This window comes from Eucalyptus grandis, chromosome 2 (genome assembly GCF_016545825.1).
Source record: "Eucalyptus grandis isolate ANBG69807.140 chromosome 2, ASM1654582v1, whole genome shotgun sequence".
In the NCBI taxonomy this organism is placed as follows: Eukaryota; Viridiplantae; Streptophyta; class Magnoliopsida; order Myrtales; family Myrtaceae; genus Eucalyptus; species Eucalyptus grandis.
In genome coordinates, this window is record NC_052613.1 from 11,735,100 (window position 1) to 11,751,889 (window position 16,790).

General features: G+C 40.8%; 1 protein-coding gene and 1 pseudogene across 4 annotated transcripts in view; one reads left to right on the forward strand and one right to left on the reverse strand.

The window, feature by feature from the left end:
- Nucleotides 1-1,220: 1,220 nt before the first annotated feature.
- Nucleotides 1,221-10,889, reverse strand: LOC104423535 (annotated as a pseudogene).
- Nucleotides 10,890-11,790: 901 nt separating this feature from the next.
- The window catches only part of LOC104423493 (vacuolar protein sorting-associated protein 26C), a 39,624-nt gene continuing 34,624 nt past the window's right edge, over nt 11,791-16,790 (forward strand). Inside the window, exons 1-11 of one of the 4 annotated variants that reach the window (XM_010035982.3) lie at nt 11,835-12,059; nt 12,162-12,254; nt 12,346-12,410; nt 12,800-12,854; nt 13,311-13,400; nt 14,529-14,613; nt 14,711-14,806; nt 15,050-15,234; nt 15,313-15,401; nt 16,120-16,219; nt 16,300-16,722. In XM_010035982.3, the coding sequence (XP_010034284.3) occupies nt 12,000-12,059; nt 12,162-12,254; nt 12,346-12,410; nt 12,800-12,854; nt 13,311-13,400; nt 14,529-14,613; nt 14,711-14,806; nt 15,050-15,234; nt 15,313-15,401; nt 16,120-16,219; nt 16,300-16,344 (963 nt within the window). In that variant the 5' untranslated portion in view covers nt 11,835-11,999 and the 3' untranslated portion in view covers nt 16,345-16,722. Of the gene's footprint in view, nt 12,060-12,161; nt 12,255-12,345; nt 12,411-12,799; nt 12,855-13,310; nt 13,401-14,528; nt 14,614-14,710; nt 14,807-15,049; nt 15,235-15,312; nt 15,402-16,119; nt 16,220-16,299; nt 16,723-16,790 lie in introns of those variants that run through there. The other 3 variants (XM_039306526.1, XM_039306525.1, XM_039306524.1) reach the window with 3 other exon arrangements.

The window sequence follows — 16,790 nt, forward strand, 5'->3', positions numbered from 1 at the left end:
GCACGGTGATCACCCGCTCACGCGTCTTTGCTTCAAGCTCCGCGAGCTTGCCCTTCATTTCCGCCATTTCCGCCCGCATGGCCGCCATCGCGGCTTCCCAAGTCTCATCCCGCCGCCGCACTCGTGCATGAAGGATCCTTGCACCTCGGCACGGAGCTCTCTCCCATGCCGGCTTGGGCTCTTGCACTTCGGCCAAGAACTCCTCCCTTAGGCTTCCGCTCCTTCGACGGCCCGGTGCGGAGTCGTCCATGAACGCCCGGGACGTCCGTGACGGTCTCCTCAAGGGCCGTCATACGGTGTCCAGATCCCCTTCGAATCCCTCGCACACGAGGCAGCACGGCCTTCTTCGTAGGGTAGCCCTCTCGACCGGGCGCCCACGATCTTCACGCTCATCGCCTTGAACGACCAGGAGCATCGGCGCGAGGATCAGCCATTTCGTTTGGGAATGATGGCTCTGATACCACTTGTCACGGGTTGATCAATTTCGGTCGATCAAACACCGCGCGGCCTTAGGATCAGTAATCCCAAGTCAGCCTTACACACACACGTTCGAACACAAGAACCGAATGGGCAAAGAGAGTGTATATTGCTTGTGAACGGGCGATTACAAAGTGGGAGAGGGATCCCTATTTATACAAGAGCGGGTCGCATCTCGCCCGTGGATCGTCCCTCCGATCCAACGGTTCATTTTGAATCCGTATAATCATTACAAGCTATACAACAGGCTACTCGGAGGCTACTCGATGGTCTGCACCTGGCAGGCCCTTGGGAAGCCCATGGGTCGCGCGCGTCAGGCCTTGGGCAGACCATGGGCAGACCATGGGCGTGTGTCAGAAGCAAGATCAGGGTTGCAGGTCCGTCTGACACGCGAACAGCTGATCCGTCACGGGCTGCTCGAACATCGCTCAGGGGTCGCTCACGGGCTGCGCATGGGCCTTCCGCTCGTTCTGCTCATGGGTCGTTCGTGGGCTGCTTCCGGGCAGTCCCTGGTACATGACACGGCCTCTCACGGACGATCTTGGATCATGCTTGTCCGTGGGCCGTGTCACTAGCAAGAAAAACCTAACTCTAACTTTTAACGAATAAGATAGTTAATGAAATTACTTAATAGTGAAGCCCGGACAATTCGGCCTGCAATCTGAGTTTCACCACAGAATACAATCTTCTTCCCCTTTTCACCTTTTGCTCAGACGAGCCTATTGGCATTGCTTCCATCGAACGAGAACAGGAATCAAAAGCTTGATTTATCGGAGAAAGAACCTTTTGTTGCCACCTATTTACACTATGTTATGTAGGAATCATGTTTTCACATAATGGGCCCTCAATCTCTCTATAGGCAGGATCAGGGCAGGAGGAAACGAAAAGGTATCGGCTTAAGTCATATACAAATATACATCTAATGGCAAGAAACAGAGATCAAAGTGACATCTATCGATCAACGGTTCGTGTTCTTCAGCTCCAGGACTCAGCACCACCTCTTATCAACAGAAGCAGCTTTTGGAAGGTGTTGCATCAGAAGGACAATTATCTGCATACAAGAAAAAGCTCTTTTAAATCAACTCAAGGTGATCCATTCAAACCCCGACTGGACTAACCAGTTGAACCAGGCTGATCTTGAACTGGTTTAATTGTATGGTTCACTTTGATCTGGTAAAATGTTTGGAATTGGAACTGGGTTTGACCCGGTTTCATCTTAGTGAACCAGATCTTGGCCTTTCCGAGGACTCCACCGGCTTTGAAGGCAACTCAAAGTAAACTTAAGTGCAGTATGGAACACTTACGTTTTGCATCAGCTTCATTCTCAAGGGCTTGATTATAATAGCGTTTTGCTAAATGAAGATCAAAAGGAAGACCCTGGCCATGTTCATGCATATAACCAAGATTGAACATAGCTTGTGCATTAGCTTGGGATTGCGCAATCATGTAAGCCTCTGCCGCACGTTCATAATCTCTTTCAGTACCCTAAGAAAAGACACAAAAAATTAGGCTCAATTGGAGCTGAGGCAACTCAAGTGAGATCCAAGTCTGTCGACCTGAAGTACTCCATCAAGAGGCTGGGGAGTCCACAAAGACAAATTTATTTATTTATTTTTCCTTTCCAATATTCAATCCATTGAAAATACATACCCGTCCATAATAGTATGCATCTCCGATCATCAAAGCAGCATGCCCATTTCCTTGCTGGGAAGCTTGCCACCATAAATAATGTGATCGTTGGTGTCGTTCCGCATCTGTGCAAAATCCTGCTTTCCCCATGCACATGCTGCGCTCACCATACTTGTCAAGAATCCATGCAGCATTACTTTGTGCCACCTCATAGCCCAACTCAGCCATCCTCGAATATAAGAGGAATGCCTTGCCCACATCGCCTTTTGAATACTATTCAAGGGCCCATCTTGATAAAGAGCCCCATGGTCCCCTCTCTGCAACTAGCTTATACAATGCAGTAGCCTGAAAAAAATATTAAGCAAAAAAATATTAAGCTTACAGCTGTTCAGCCCAATATATATTACCTTACATAAATACAAGATTAGTATGGCATCGCAATCTTTAAGGATTACTAAGCAAAAAGTGAAGATAGGATACACATGCATGCATATCCACCAATTTCACAAGATATACACATCACATACACATCGATGCATGATGTATGGATAGATAGCTGCAAACACACAAATGTAAGTATTTAGTTTTACCGTGGCAAGATTTTTCTTGAGCCCGACACCTGTATGGAACATTTTTGCTAGCTGGTAGAATGCCTTTGGTTGGCCTGCATTGGCAGCTGATATGAAGTACTTGCATGCCAGCTTCACATCTCTTTTCACCCCAATGCCTTTAAGATACATCACCCCCAGGTTATAGTACCCACCAGCCTCGTCGTTGTTAGCAGCTTTCTCAAAGTACTCCTTTGCCTGCAATGAATTACAATAAGTCTGGGGCAAATACTACGTAATTGATCTCATCACTACCATTTACGATAAGGACTGTGGACATACACAGGAAAAACCTAGTGCTCAGAAGTTGGTTCTTTATGAAGCGATGTCTCATTTGCCAAATCGAATCAAATGCACTAAATGAACAAGCCTAGGAAAAAGAATATCAAGTCACAGGAACAAGGATTTCACGAGTAAATAAGAAAAAAAAATCACGAAATATTGTTGTCATCGAATAAATAGTAAATCTCACAATACTTATTCTAGTGATGACATACAAAAATTTGCTTGGCACCTGCTAAAATTATCCTAATGTAGCCTAGTCAAGAATCAGAGACCAATTGTAGGAGGAAGGACAAATTCAGAGGAAACATAAACACGGGTATATGGGAAGTTCATAATGTCCAAGGTTAAAGGCCTCGAGTTAGAATTTCATGCAACTGTGCGTTCCAAGAAAATTTAGTTATAACAGAGAGAATCTTCAAATTAACATACAATGTTGTAATCCAAGAGAGAGAAACTAATGAGTTAATGAGAAGAATTTGACTACATCGAATGTGTTAAACAAGAGTCAAAGTAGTCATGGTGTTACGTTACTTTAATTGAGTTATTACATAATGGTCATAGATAATTTATATTCAATATAAACACAATGGGTGTAGGGCTTCTATCACATGGAAACCTAGAGCCCCTTTTTGGTTTCTTAGGGCCTGCATTGTAATTTCTCCCAATTTCTGTTATTTCATCCTCTGAAATAAAAAAAGAACAGAAATTCGTTTAGTAATGCTAACTTATTTTTCAATTCCCAAAATATAAAAGTAATCAGAGAATAGACTTGGAACAAAAACAGGAAACAAAAAAAAAAAAAAGTAACTTCTTATTCCCTGGAAACAATTTCTAAAAATAAGCCAATTTTCTTTTTTATTTTTATTTTGTTCCTCTCTCTTGTGGCGACCACCTCCAGCCGCCCGAAGCCACTGCCGACCGCCAACCAGCAGCTTTGCCACCATCGACCGGTAGCTTGCCGCCAGCGCCGCGGTCATTAGTGACCCCTGCTAGGACACCACCTTCCTTTGATCGTTGGCTGCCTCCGCGCCAACCATCGGTGTCCTCCGACCACCGGCCACCTTTGTTGCTAGCCACAGCCACCGATTGTTGACTGCTAACGCCAGCCACCGCCGTCCTCCGATCACCCGCCGCCACCAATCGCTATTACCCGACCACTATCGGCCACCCTTGACTGCCACTACTTGACCACCATTGGCCACCGCCGATCGCTACCGCTCGACTGCCGCTCACTGCTTATCGCCGTCGCCCAACCATTGCCCATAGCCCACTTCCTCCACTGCCGATCGTCGGCCGGCCCGGTAGGCGGCATTCGATCATTCGTGAGCAAGAAGTAAAAATGAAAAAAAATACAAAAATTGTTAATTGTGGCAAACATTTTTATTTTTTTTTTCTATTTCAAGAATATAAATTTTGTATAGTTACCAATTGTCTTATTTTACTCAAAAATTGTTCGGAGAGTAGAAATAGAAAAGAACTATTTCTTAAAAGAAATTGTTTAAAATGTAAATGTTAACATTCACACCCTTACGTTCTCCTTCTTCTCCTCTCTATTTCTTCTCTTTTCTTTCTTTCTCTCGGCTACTTGCCACAGGTTCTCTACTCAGCTTTGTGATATGGTATCAGAATAGATCTGACTACCTGATTCCTTAATCTTATTGTTGGTTTGAGTCCCCAATAACCCTATTCCTTCTCTAATGCGCAACCACCCAAAGCTTACCTGTTTTCTCTCCAAGTCTCAATATATGGTTTTTGGTTTGTTGCCATGGATTACAATACTTACTAATGAACGAATTAAAAAATTAGAGTACTTCGTCAATTATGGTTGACTAGTCTTGCTAGATTTCTATCGAAAATATAATTATTTGAATCGAATTTTCTGGTCATATATTTTCTTCAATACAACAACCTACATTTTATGAGATTTTAGCGTCCCTTTTGTTAATTGGTGGAGCCAATTACATCTTATTATACATCAATATTACTATTTTATTTATCGCACCGAAGTTTCAGCCTTCTTGATTAGTGGTAAATATATTTATATTTATATTATCATCATGAGTAGCACTAAGTCTTCTACATATAATGCCAATGTTTAGATTACCACTATTAAATTAAATGGATCTTCAATTACTTGTTATGGGCTCAAGTTGTGAATGTTTATATTATTGCCAAAAGGAAACTCAATTATCTTACTACAAATCCCTTGCTGAAAAGTTTAAAGACTATAGTGATTGGATGAAAGAGAATGATACTTTTGGTGTGGTTATGAAACAACATGGAACCATCCATCGCTATTAATGTCATGTTTTACACAACCGCTAAGGGAGTGGGATCATTTTATGGAAAGTTACTCACAAGATAAAAATGTATAGTCTATGAACTATATGAGAAGATCTTTAGTTTTTAACAGGAGGACAAGTCTCTTAGAGAGTATTATAGTGCTTTGAAAGGTATGTGGGAAGAACTCAATTTTCATTAGGCCATCACTACTGATCTTGAAAAACTTAAGATACAGCGAGTTGAATTTCAAGTGGCCAAGTTTTTATCTGACTTGAATGCTAACTTGCAACCTGTGAAGAGTCAACTTCTTGCTGGAGAGAGTTCCTTTTATAAATAAAGTATTTTGTTGGATTTAGCGTATTGTCTTTTTGTCTTCTACATCATCAATTTAGCATTTGTGTCCAGTAGTGGTGGTCATGGTTGTGGTGAATTTTCCAATAAAGACCATGGTTTGGGGAGAGGTTGCTGCCGTGGCGATAGACGTAGTGGACAAAGTTCTAATCAAGATAGCTGTCAATGTATATATTGCAGCAAATCTAGTTATATTGCTGACACTTGTTGGGTTAAGCATGGCAAGCCTAAGTGGGCTCAATGATTAGTTACTGCAAATGCTACTGTGTTTGAAGGGAGTGTTGGAAATGTGTCTTACAACAACATGAACCCATCTATCCCATCTGGGTGTAGTTCTTCTAAGTTTATGGCTCGGGATGATATGGTTACATAACTCATCAAGCGTGTCCAAAAACTAAAGGCTTCTAATTTCTCATTCCTTGCCACTCTTGCACGTACAAGTAACATAGCTTGTTTCTCTACTTTGTCTCCTAGCACCTCTTGGGTCATTGACTCGGGAACTTCTAGTCCTATGCCGGGTAAGCAAGAACCATTGTCTTCCTACCATAACTATACTCCTTCATCAAAAGTTATTTAGCTAATGGTTCATTTACTTGAATGGTTGAATTAGGAACTGTTTCACTTACACCTTTATCTTTGTCCTCTGTTTTATATGTCCCCCAACATCCTTTGAATTTGTTAGCTGTTAGTCAATTAACTAAAGCTCTTGATTGTTTGGCTACATTTTACCCATCTTATTGCATTTTTTAGGACCTTCAAACAAATAAAATGATTGGTGGAGGGCATGAATGTAATGGACCCTACTATCTAAATGGTGTCTCCACTACTAACGCTAATGGTTTAGCTGTTAGTTCTACTTACAACAAATAATTCCTGAGTGTAAATCAATTTCTACTCTTGAGTTTGAGGCTTGTGAACTTGGGAAACATCATCGCAATTCTTTTCCTATTCGTAGTGATTCTCGTGTATCTATTTTACTCGAACTAGCTCATTTAGACATCTGGAGACAATTCTCGTATTGCTAATAGAAATGGTTTTAAGTACTTTGTTACTTTTGTGGATGATTATTTTCATCTAACATGACTATATGCTTCATGACCATTTTGAATTTTTATATGTTTTTCAATTATTTCATCGGGAGATTACTAATCAGTTTAATATATCCCTTAAAATTTTGCGAACGAAAGATGCTCTAGAATATATGCAAAAATCAACCATTTTGTTTTGTTCTAATCTTTGCACTATACATTAAACAAGTTGTACTTATACCCCTCAGTAGAATGATGTGACTGAGAGAAAGTAACGTCACCTTCTAGAAGTTACTCGTTCACTATTATTTTATATGCATGTGCTAAAATCATTATGGAGTGATGCTCTCCTTATCCCATGTTATCTCATAAATCGTATACTTTCCACTATTCTCAATCATTAGTCACCAATCAGTGTTTTATTTCCTACCAAGCCGTTATTCCCTCTTATCCCGTGCATTTTTGGGTGTATTTGTTCTATCCATAAGTCATGTTCCGGTGCTGATAAACTATCTTCTTGTGCCACCACGTGTTTTTCTCAGGTATTTCATGTACTCAAAAAAGATATTGGTGTTATGATCCTATAACTTGTACCCGACATGTTAATGTTGATGTGACTTTTTTCGAGGGTACACCATACTATTCTACTTATGGTAAAGAGTTTTCAACTAAAATTATAGTTGATCCTCCTATCCCACAACTTACCCCCTTAGATTCTGTTAGTCCTTCTCCAGTACCTCCTCCCTTACATATGTATTAGCAACGAAAGCAATCTACAGCACCACCAATCTCCAGCTCTTCCATGCCCTCCATTCAATCTTCCTCGTCTCCTGGTTCGGATAATTTTCCAATTGCCCTTTGCAAAAGTACTATTATACGCCAAAATCCTCATTGGCTTACCCTATTAAGCATTATGTGTCTCTCTCACATCTTCCTTCTTCATTACATGACTTTGCTCTATTATTACAAACTCATGTAATTCCTACTTCTACCACTGAAGCTTTGTCTCACCTTGAGTGGAAAAAAGCTATGGATGTGAAAATGAAAGCTCTAATGTCTCGCCAAACATGGTCGTTTAATCTTCTGCTTGGGAAAGATGTCGTGAAGTGTCGTTGGGTATACACTATCAAGTATAATCTGGATGGCTCAATTGAGGGTCTTAAAGCTCGGCTCATTGTTAAAGGTTTTACTCAAACTTATGGAATGGATTATTTAAGTCTTATTCCCCTATGGCACGTTTCAATTCTTTTCATGTTATTATTTTTTACTATGGATTTCGATTGGCCATTATATCAATTGAATGTCAAGAATGCTTTTCTTTATGATGATTTGTCTGAAAAAGTATATATGGTGCAACCTCCTGAGTATGTTGCTCAAGGGGAGAATCGTAGTAAAGTATGCTGGCTTACATAAGGCAATTTATGGGTTAAAATAGTCTCTAAGAGCATCGTTTGAGAAATTCAATTCAGTGATTTTTAGGGATGGTTTCCACCAATGTTATTATGTTCCCAATAAGGAATCGAACCGGCATTTATGAGGTTAAGTCATTTCTTTAGCAGCAATTTCAAATTAAAGACTTGGGAGCTTTTAGGGTTTTTTTTTTTTGGGGTATTGAAGTTTTACAAAGTAAAAAAGTTATTAATTTGTCTCAGCAAAAGTATGTTCTTAATCTTTTGCTGGAGATTGGTATATTAGCTTCCAAGCCAGTTGATACTCCTATGAATCCAAATCAAAAGTTTGGAGGTGATGATGGAAATGATATTGAATATAAGCATCAATATTGGCATCTAGTTGGAAAACTAACTTATCTTACTATTACATGTCCCGATATTTTATTTTTTGTGTGGTGAGTTAGTTTATGGAGTCACCGAAGAAGGCTCATTCGAATTCTGTTTGTCACATTCTTTGGTATCTAAAGAGCTCTTTTGGTAAGGGACTAATTCATAAATTTAATAGGTCTTCCACTCTAGTTGGTTATTCTGATGCTGATTGGGTTGAGTCAACGTGTGATCGGCGGTCTATTGCACCTTTCTTGGTGGTAATTTGATTACTTGGATAAACAAGAAATAGACTACCATTGCCAGGTCTATTGCGAAGGCTTAATATTGTGCTATGGCATATACTATGGTTGAATTGTTGTGGTTAAAATCACTTCTCCAGGAGTTTAGATATTCTATTAATCAACCTATTGATATGATGTGTGATAATCATATAGCAATTTATATTGCTGGGAATCCAAGTTTTCAAGAGCAAACTAAGCATATGAAAGTTTACTCACTTTGTTTGTGACAGAAGTTAGTCACTACTCCTTACACTGTCTCTAGAGATCAATATGTTGATCTAACTTTGCCACTGGTTGCTCCAGCCTAGTCATGGGTGACCTATATGCTCCAGCTCGAGAAGGAGTGTTACGTTACTATAATTGAGTTATTTTTATTTTTTGATTTTTATTATTATTTTTTTTATGGTTATAGACAATTTATATTTAATATAAACACAATGGGTAGAGGACTTCTATCACACAAAAACCTATACGTTCTCCTTCTTCTCCTCCTCCTCTGTATTTCTTCTCTCTTCCTTCTTTCTCTCTTGCTACTTGCCGCAGGTTCTATAATCAGCTTTGTGACACATGGCATATGAGACAAGACAAGGCAGTAACACTAATTTTTCCAAATAGTAACATCTATACCCCCGGTAACTAAGAGCCAATTTTTTCATATATAATGGAAGCATTAACTCAAATCCACTTATGAGACAATCAATCCCATTTACCTTAGTGTAGTTCTTTTCCACTCCGTAACCTTTGACATATAGATAGCCCATTCCATTATAAGCCGGCCAAAGCTGCTGTCTGGAGGCAAGCTTTAGCCACTCAAAAGCCTTCGTATAGTTCCTCTCAACTCCAGCGCCCCTAGCATATATCTCCCCAAGAAGTTCCATTGACCTCGGCTCGCCCTTCTCCACAGCCTTTAGAAACCATGACAATGCTTTCGTATGGTCACGCCTCAATCCTCTCAGCCCAGAATAATAGAACAACCCCACTTCGTACATTGCATTTGCATCCCCCTTCTGTGCCTGGTACTCCAATATCCGGAAGTCCTCACCGTCCTCACCTCGAGACTTTCCCAGAGCTTCTTTATTCTCCTCAGCTCCATCGTGAATCCTAATCGGTTCTATGAAAGGAGAATCCTTCGTAATTAAAAAGCTACTTACAGCCACCTTTGCTACCTCGGCATACAGCTCGACTGCCTTTTTATACATCTGTAACCACATTACAACAAGGATCAGCTCATCGAGTCAAATAACAACCATCTCAAAACAAATTCTACTACTTTCTACGGTATCCAAATTCTTCCCACAACAAATGGATGAACAAATTCATTTTCCAACGTAAATCCCAGGATTACTAAAAAACAGAGGCGTGATCATAGTGAGAATTGCAAAGGGAACCTTACAAACTTCTTGTCCAAACATCAAATTCATTGAAATGAAGACACCATGAGCCTTAAACGTCAAATTAGTAACACCATCTACGGCGAATGCAAAATGAAAGTCTTTGTTGGTTTGACACTGACGATGGATCATCTGCTTATAGGAGATAATGGCATATAATTCTAGTAACAGAGCTGAATACTCACATCCTGACGCATATAAGTGTAAGCAAGCGCCATCTTCGACTGCATATTCCCTCCCCCGGCAGCGAAATGGTGGTATAGGAACGCCTTGCCCTTGCTCCTGTCCCTCATCTGCCCCGTCCCGAGGAGAAACCCTAGCGCCGACTGCGCGTGCGCGTGCCCCGCGGCGGCGCTGGCCTCGAACTCCGACACGGCCTCCTCCATCAGCCGCCCCTCCCCGGAGCTGGCGGCGGCCATCATCTTCGACACGCCGGAGTAGTAGAGCTCCTCCGGCTCGGATCCGGCGGCGAGGGGCTCGCCGGACTCGAACATCGGGCGCCAGGAGCCGGGATCGAGCTCCTCCTCCGGCCGGGACTCGGAGTCGCCGAACTCGTCCCTGTCGGCGGAGTCGAGGAGCTCGTCCGGGGGGGCGGCGGCGACGTCCTTGAGGTCCTCTTGGGTGAGGATGAGGAAGAAGGGACGGGCGGCGAGGGAGAGAGGGCAGAGGGAGAGGAGGAGGAGGACGGGGACGAGGAGGCTGCGACCCGGATCACGCATGGTGGTCGGGAACGGCGGAAGCGGCGCGGTGGCGCGTGGCGGTCGGCGACGGTGAGGACAGGGGTTAAATGGGAATTTTGACGGGGGCGTGTCCGTGTGTAGATATGTATAATGTTCCAGTGAGGCCACGTCAGTTTCTGGTGTCCGGCCAATGAGGTTTTGCCGCGTCGGAGACCGGGTTTCGCCAGAAAAATCTGATGGACCGGATCCGGCTATTGCATTGCCAGCCCAACCGGATCAAGATGAATGATTAAGAAAGGCCGACCAAAATTGCATAATTTCGTAAATTAAAATGACAGATTTTCTTTAAGATGCATTTCTCATTTTTTTTCAAACAAGGTGTAGTCCAAAATGTAGCATTGAAATTGCATATATTTTATGAGGTCATGAGTTTAATTCGTACCTCAAGTGAACTTTTGAACGATTTTATGTTGAGTTGCATAACTATAATATGTCTTATTTAAAAAGACTTTCAGATTTTTAGCATTTTAGTATAATTGTATATGAATTTGTTGGATCCTCTCAAGTCATGGTTAAAACCTGGCATTTTTTAGACATTTTATGACGTCATTCTTAAGTGGGTGGATTTTAGATAACGAAGTTGGGACAAACCCCACTAAAGTTGATTCCTAATTTCACCACTTGAGAATTGGAATCACGCTATTCCAAGGTGAACTCTAAAGTCAAGGTTATTTCAAATGATATATTTTAGGAAAATATCATCTTAGTAATTAATGCATTGAAGAATATCCCAAGTTTCTTGCATTCGAAACTCATCTACAACATATTTGTCTATGTTTTAGTCGAATTGAAAGTAAAAATCAAAACTAAATCGGTCAAAGGATGATTCCGTAATTTTCTAAGCTGACCACTAATTTAATTGAAATTTTAAACTTTGTAAAATTAAATTTTCGACTCTTATAAAATAGACATACGATAAGATCATGCAAAAAAACAAAAAACAAATAAAAAACAAAATATTTCGATTGGATCGTCGAAAGAAACGGGTTCCAACAAGAGAAGCATCAACAACAGCGTCCTTCTCAATCGCGCGAAACGCCGTCGTTGCGCTACCATCGACGCCAGTCCTTCGAGCCCACCGCCGTCGACGGCGGACCGCCAGTTGCTCGCTGCGTCGCCGGCCGGAGCTCTGGAGCTCGCTCGCGATGTCGTCCGCAGCGCTCGAGATCAAGCTTTCCCGACCGAGCCGCATCTACCGCCCCTCCGTATGCCTCTTGCCTCTCTCTCTCTCTCTCTCTCTCTCTCTCTCTACGCTCTGCAATTCTCCGTCCTGAATCACGATCGGCGGCGTTGATGGAATCCTCCAGGAACCGCTCGAGGGCAAGATCGTCGTCAAGTCCGCCTCCTCCATCTCCCACCGCGGCGTCCGCCTCGCCGTCAACGGCTCCGTCATCACGCAGGTACTCTCTTTCTCTCTCTGCCGTCGGATTGCTGTGAGAAATCGGTGATCGGCGATGCTCATAGTTCCGTCGACCTCCTCGTTTTTTTCAGGTTCGCGGAGGAGCTGCGGGGCTCGTCGAGTCGATCGTGGGCGCTGTCAAGCCTGTCGTGATCGTGTACGTGCGCTTCCCCTTTCCATTTCTATTTTCCGGTGTTTGTTTCACGGAAAATGCATTACTCGACGAAAACGTTTTCTGCTATTGAAAAAAACACCTTCAAAAGTGGGGAAATCGCGGGCAAATCGCGGGCAAATAGCTGCATGTTTTTTCTGTTTCCGTTTTTATGTGTTTGCTCGCATTTGAATCTTGAGCATTAGAAATTGCTTCTCTTTGGATGTTTTAGATTATTTAAAGAGTAAAATCCCCTTTCTTTGCGTTTGATTCCTGTAGAATGTAACTTTCTTTTGGGTAAAAATGCTTTTCCTGACTGTCCAATTGCAGTACGGAGGATGAACACTGTCCACATTACCTTCTTTTTTTGCTGTTGTATGTGGTCTTTTGAACAGGAATAGGATAATTGAAGTGCAACCGCCTGGAAGGATTGCATCAGGTACAACAGAGGTAGTGATATGCAGAAATGTTTACATATATGCGACGTCTTGAAAAGAGCGAGCTGTCAGCTGATTCGTGTTTCCATACTGTTGCATCTTACTTGATGAATGGTTAATGTCTTCCAAATAAAATTATAATCTCTATCTCTTGATAGAAGTAATCCTAAGTTCGAATGAATCGATGCCTTTACTGCTTCAAAATTGATTGCAGCCTGTTTCTTTATTGGATGTGAGTCTTCGAGAACAACATAACACAGTTTTCAGGAGTTCACTTCTGGTGATATATTAATATCAGAATATTTTTTCCTATTGTATTGATGTCTTAGGCTAAGATATTAGGAGAGTGCAAATAAGCCAGTATTTATTGTTGGGCCATATAGTTGCCCTTGTTTTTACCTTTATCAGATTCAACCTATGACATTCAATTCCTGAAGCCTTTGACTTAGTTGTCTGTTGTTCATGGCAGATACCCTTTTCTGTAACTCTGAAACAATCAGGAGGTGACAAACGCGAAAGATTTTATGAGACCTTTCATGGAGCTAATATCAATATCCAGGTGAATAATTTGATCATGTACCTGATCATATTTGATATAATATGGAACAGAAATCAGTTGCAGATTTGATTTGATTTTTAAAGATGGCTTCCATATGACTTGTGCGTTGTGTAACTGTTGTGTCTTATTTGTAGATAGATACAGTATTTAGAATTATATGCTGCTATCCAAAAAGCGAGGGAGCCATTGTGGACATGGATTTTTTTCACATTCTACAAAAGGCCAGAAAATGCCAAATTAATTATTTTTCTAAAAGAGATTTAGATTTTTATGAAACTTTCATTGTATCTGTCCAGTTTTTGTCATTTGATCACTAACTTTCTTGGAAGAAAGACTTACATTTTTATGCCTTTCATGAATAGACATGATGAATTTCTGAAGTTAATCTTGTCTATTGTGTTTTGAATGGTTATTTTTCATGTTTCTTTGCTTGTGAAGAATAATGCAAACTATATAAGGCATTGTTTTGATCCTAATTTGGGTACAAGCATAAAATCCATGGAAGTCTTGTTGGTTGGAATATATCTTGATGATCTTTAGATTTAAACAGCTTGTTAGGGAATGAAGTTCTGGATCATTACTGTTCTGTGTTTGTTTTGCCTGTATCACCACCATGGCACAATGCGTCTGTCCAAATAAGTAATTCTTTGTGCTAACCTGAAAGCAGATGGTGGCTCTTCATAGTAATTAGCATATATTATAGTACTTGGGGTTGGATCATAGATAATAGGATTAGATGCTTGATGTATGAGCATGGGTAATGGATCATAAAAGAAATTTGATATTTATTCTACGAAGGTGATTGATGAGCTTGATCAAATGCTGATGTGTCCTTTTCTTTCTTTATTTGTTATAGTAATCTTGGGAGCTTTTAAAATTTGGTAGACATGATAAGGTAATGCTATATATGCATCATGTCTTTTCCATAAATAAGTTCTAAAGTCCAGTTGGCTTAAAGTGAAAAATGGTAAGATATAGGCAACCGCAGAAAATGCGAGCTTGCACTTGGCTCCCTTCTTCTGGACCATTTAGTTATCGGATTTCTTATTTCCCCTTCAGCAAATGTTTTTATTTCTGCCTGATTTTAGGGGCTGCTTTCATGGTTGATATTCATTAAATCTATTACAGTACTTGCTAACTGCAGATGTAACAAGAGGGTATCTGCACAAATCCTTATGTGCCACAATGGAGTTCATTTTAGAAGCTGATAAGGGTATGACATGTTTTCTCATTGATTATAAATCAATTTTGGCAATGATAACCTGTGGGAAGGATCTAATCCAGTGCTTCCTCTGTTAATTTTTTTTCAGCTGAGCTTCTTGATCAACCAGCTTCTCCTGAGATAGTTATCTTTTACATTACTCAGGATACCCAAAGACATCCATTGCTTCCTGAGTTGAAATCAGGCAAACTTCTATATGTATCTTATCTTTCAGTCTCTTTTAGCATGATTCTGAACTATAGTCAATTGGTCAGATAGAAAATTGTACTACACTTTTTTATTTGCTCATGCATATGGATGAAAAGCGACAGGATGGACAAGTTCTGCTATAATCAATTGTAAAAGCCTCATTGGTTTTGCTGCTATATCTAAAGCAAATATGCATTCGCCTGATCCAACTTCTTATGAGGAAGATGTTGACGTACAGGTGGTTTTCGAGTGACTGGAAAGATGTCCATTCAGTGTGCTCTGTCAGATCCAATTAGTGGAGAGCTTATTGTGGAAACATCTGCAGTTCCAATTCGCTCTGTTGACATACACATACTTCGAATTGAGTCATTTGTTTTTGGAGATAGAATTGTGACTGACACGTCCTTGGTACAAACAACCCAGGTGGGTAAATTTTTAACTAAATAGATGTATATTTCTGGATCAAAATCTTCCTTAACAACGTCCTTCTACATGTACTAGATAGCAGATGGGGATGTGTCTCGGCATATGATATTGCCCATCTACATTATTCCTCCTCGCCTCTTAACTTGTCCAACGACCTCGGCTGGGTGAGTTGCTGGATTCACATTGCCACCACTCTTGTGTCTTGTTCTTTTTCTGCATAAGCAGGTGTAGCGGAACCCCACAGCTTAACAGTGATTGTGTATTCTTAGGTCCCTTCAGTCTCTACACAACTAATCTAATTTATTGGAGAACTCTTATGACAATTGAGCATTAGCATCATAGTGAACCGAAGAGGTTAATCTTGCTTTCAATATACTTACTAGGTTGAATATCCAATATTTTATTTTCAAATATCCAGATAAGCAGTGGAAACTTTTTATTTGTTGATAAAGATCTATATACAATCAGTCCTTTCAGTTAAATCTGGAAATATGCAGCAACCTTAGCTTTAAGTAGATTGATCGACTGCATTGAGCTTCACTTATTGGAAGGATGAGCATCCAACACCCAGCCCGTCAGCCCCCAATATAAGCACACAAACAGAGAATGCTTGGACCTTTGTTTCAAAAGGCTTGAAATGAAATTCCTCTTGAAATGAAATTCCTGAGAGACCACCGCACAACCTTTGGAAATGCTCTGTGCTTGAAGACATTATTGATTACTTAGTTTCACCTCTGACCGCAGATGAATGTCAGGCTTTTGTTTTTCATTTCACATGCAGCTTTGGAAAATTCATCTGCAGTAACTTTTTTGTTCTTTCCTTATGGACCCGTGGAAGCTACTACTGCGTTGACTTTCCATTAACTTGCATCTTCCAAACAGATCATTTTCAATCGAGTTCAAAGTTGCCATAGTTATTAGCTTTCAATCAGAGCTATCGAAGATGCAGGCCAAGTCAGATCCCAGAACTCCTAGGCTGTGGGTACGAAAACGGATTGTTTTAGTTTTATGTGCTTTATCTTGAGCTCTATCTTGAAAAATGCTCCCTTTTATCAATTTTAGATGGCAATGGAAACTCTACCACTTGAACTGGTTCGCACCAGATGAGAATCAGTGTGGAGGGAACAACTCAAGACTTTAATGTCTGTACTTTCTTCAGAGAAGTGTCTTGTATCAATGATCATTTGGGCGGTTGTTCACCATTGATTCAGATTGTTGTCATATACAACGGCTGGTGTAATCTGCTCACAATCTTGATGGCGTGGCTGCGCTGTCAAAAGGTGTTTTTATTACTGGATGCAAACAGAATCACGTGGTTCATTATGTTGTATCCTCTTGGATATTTGGAGGCAACAACTCAAGACTCTAAAGTCTGTACATGCTTCAAAGGGTTGGATTTTCACTGTTGGCCTTTCAGAACGTTTACTGTAGAGGTTGATGACTTCTCTTCAATTTGCTAAACGATAGTTGACTATTTACCATTTATACTCAGATTAGATAGCACGTTTCAGGTAAATTCAATTACATGTGTAACTAGAGAAGATGCGCGCGCA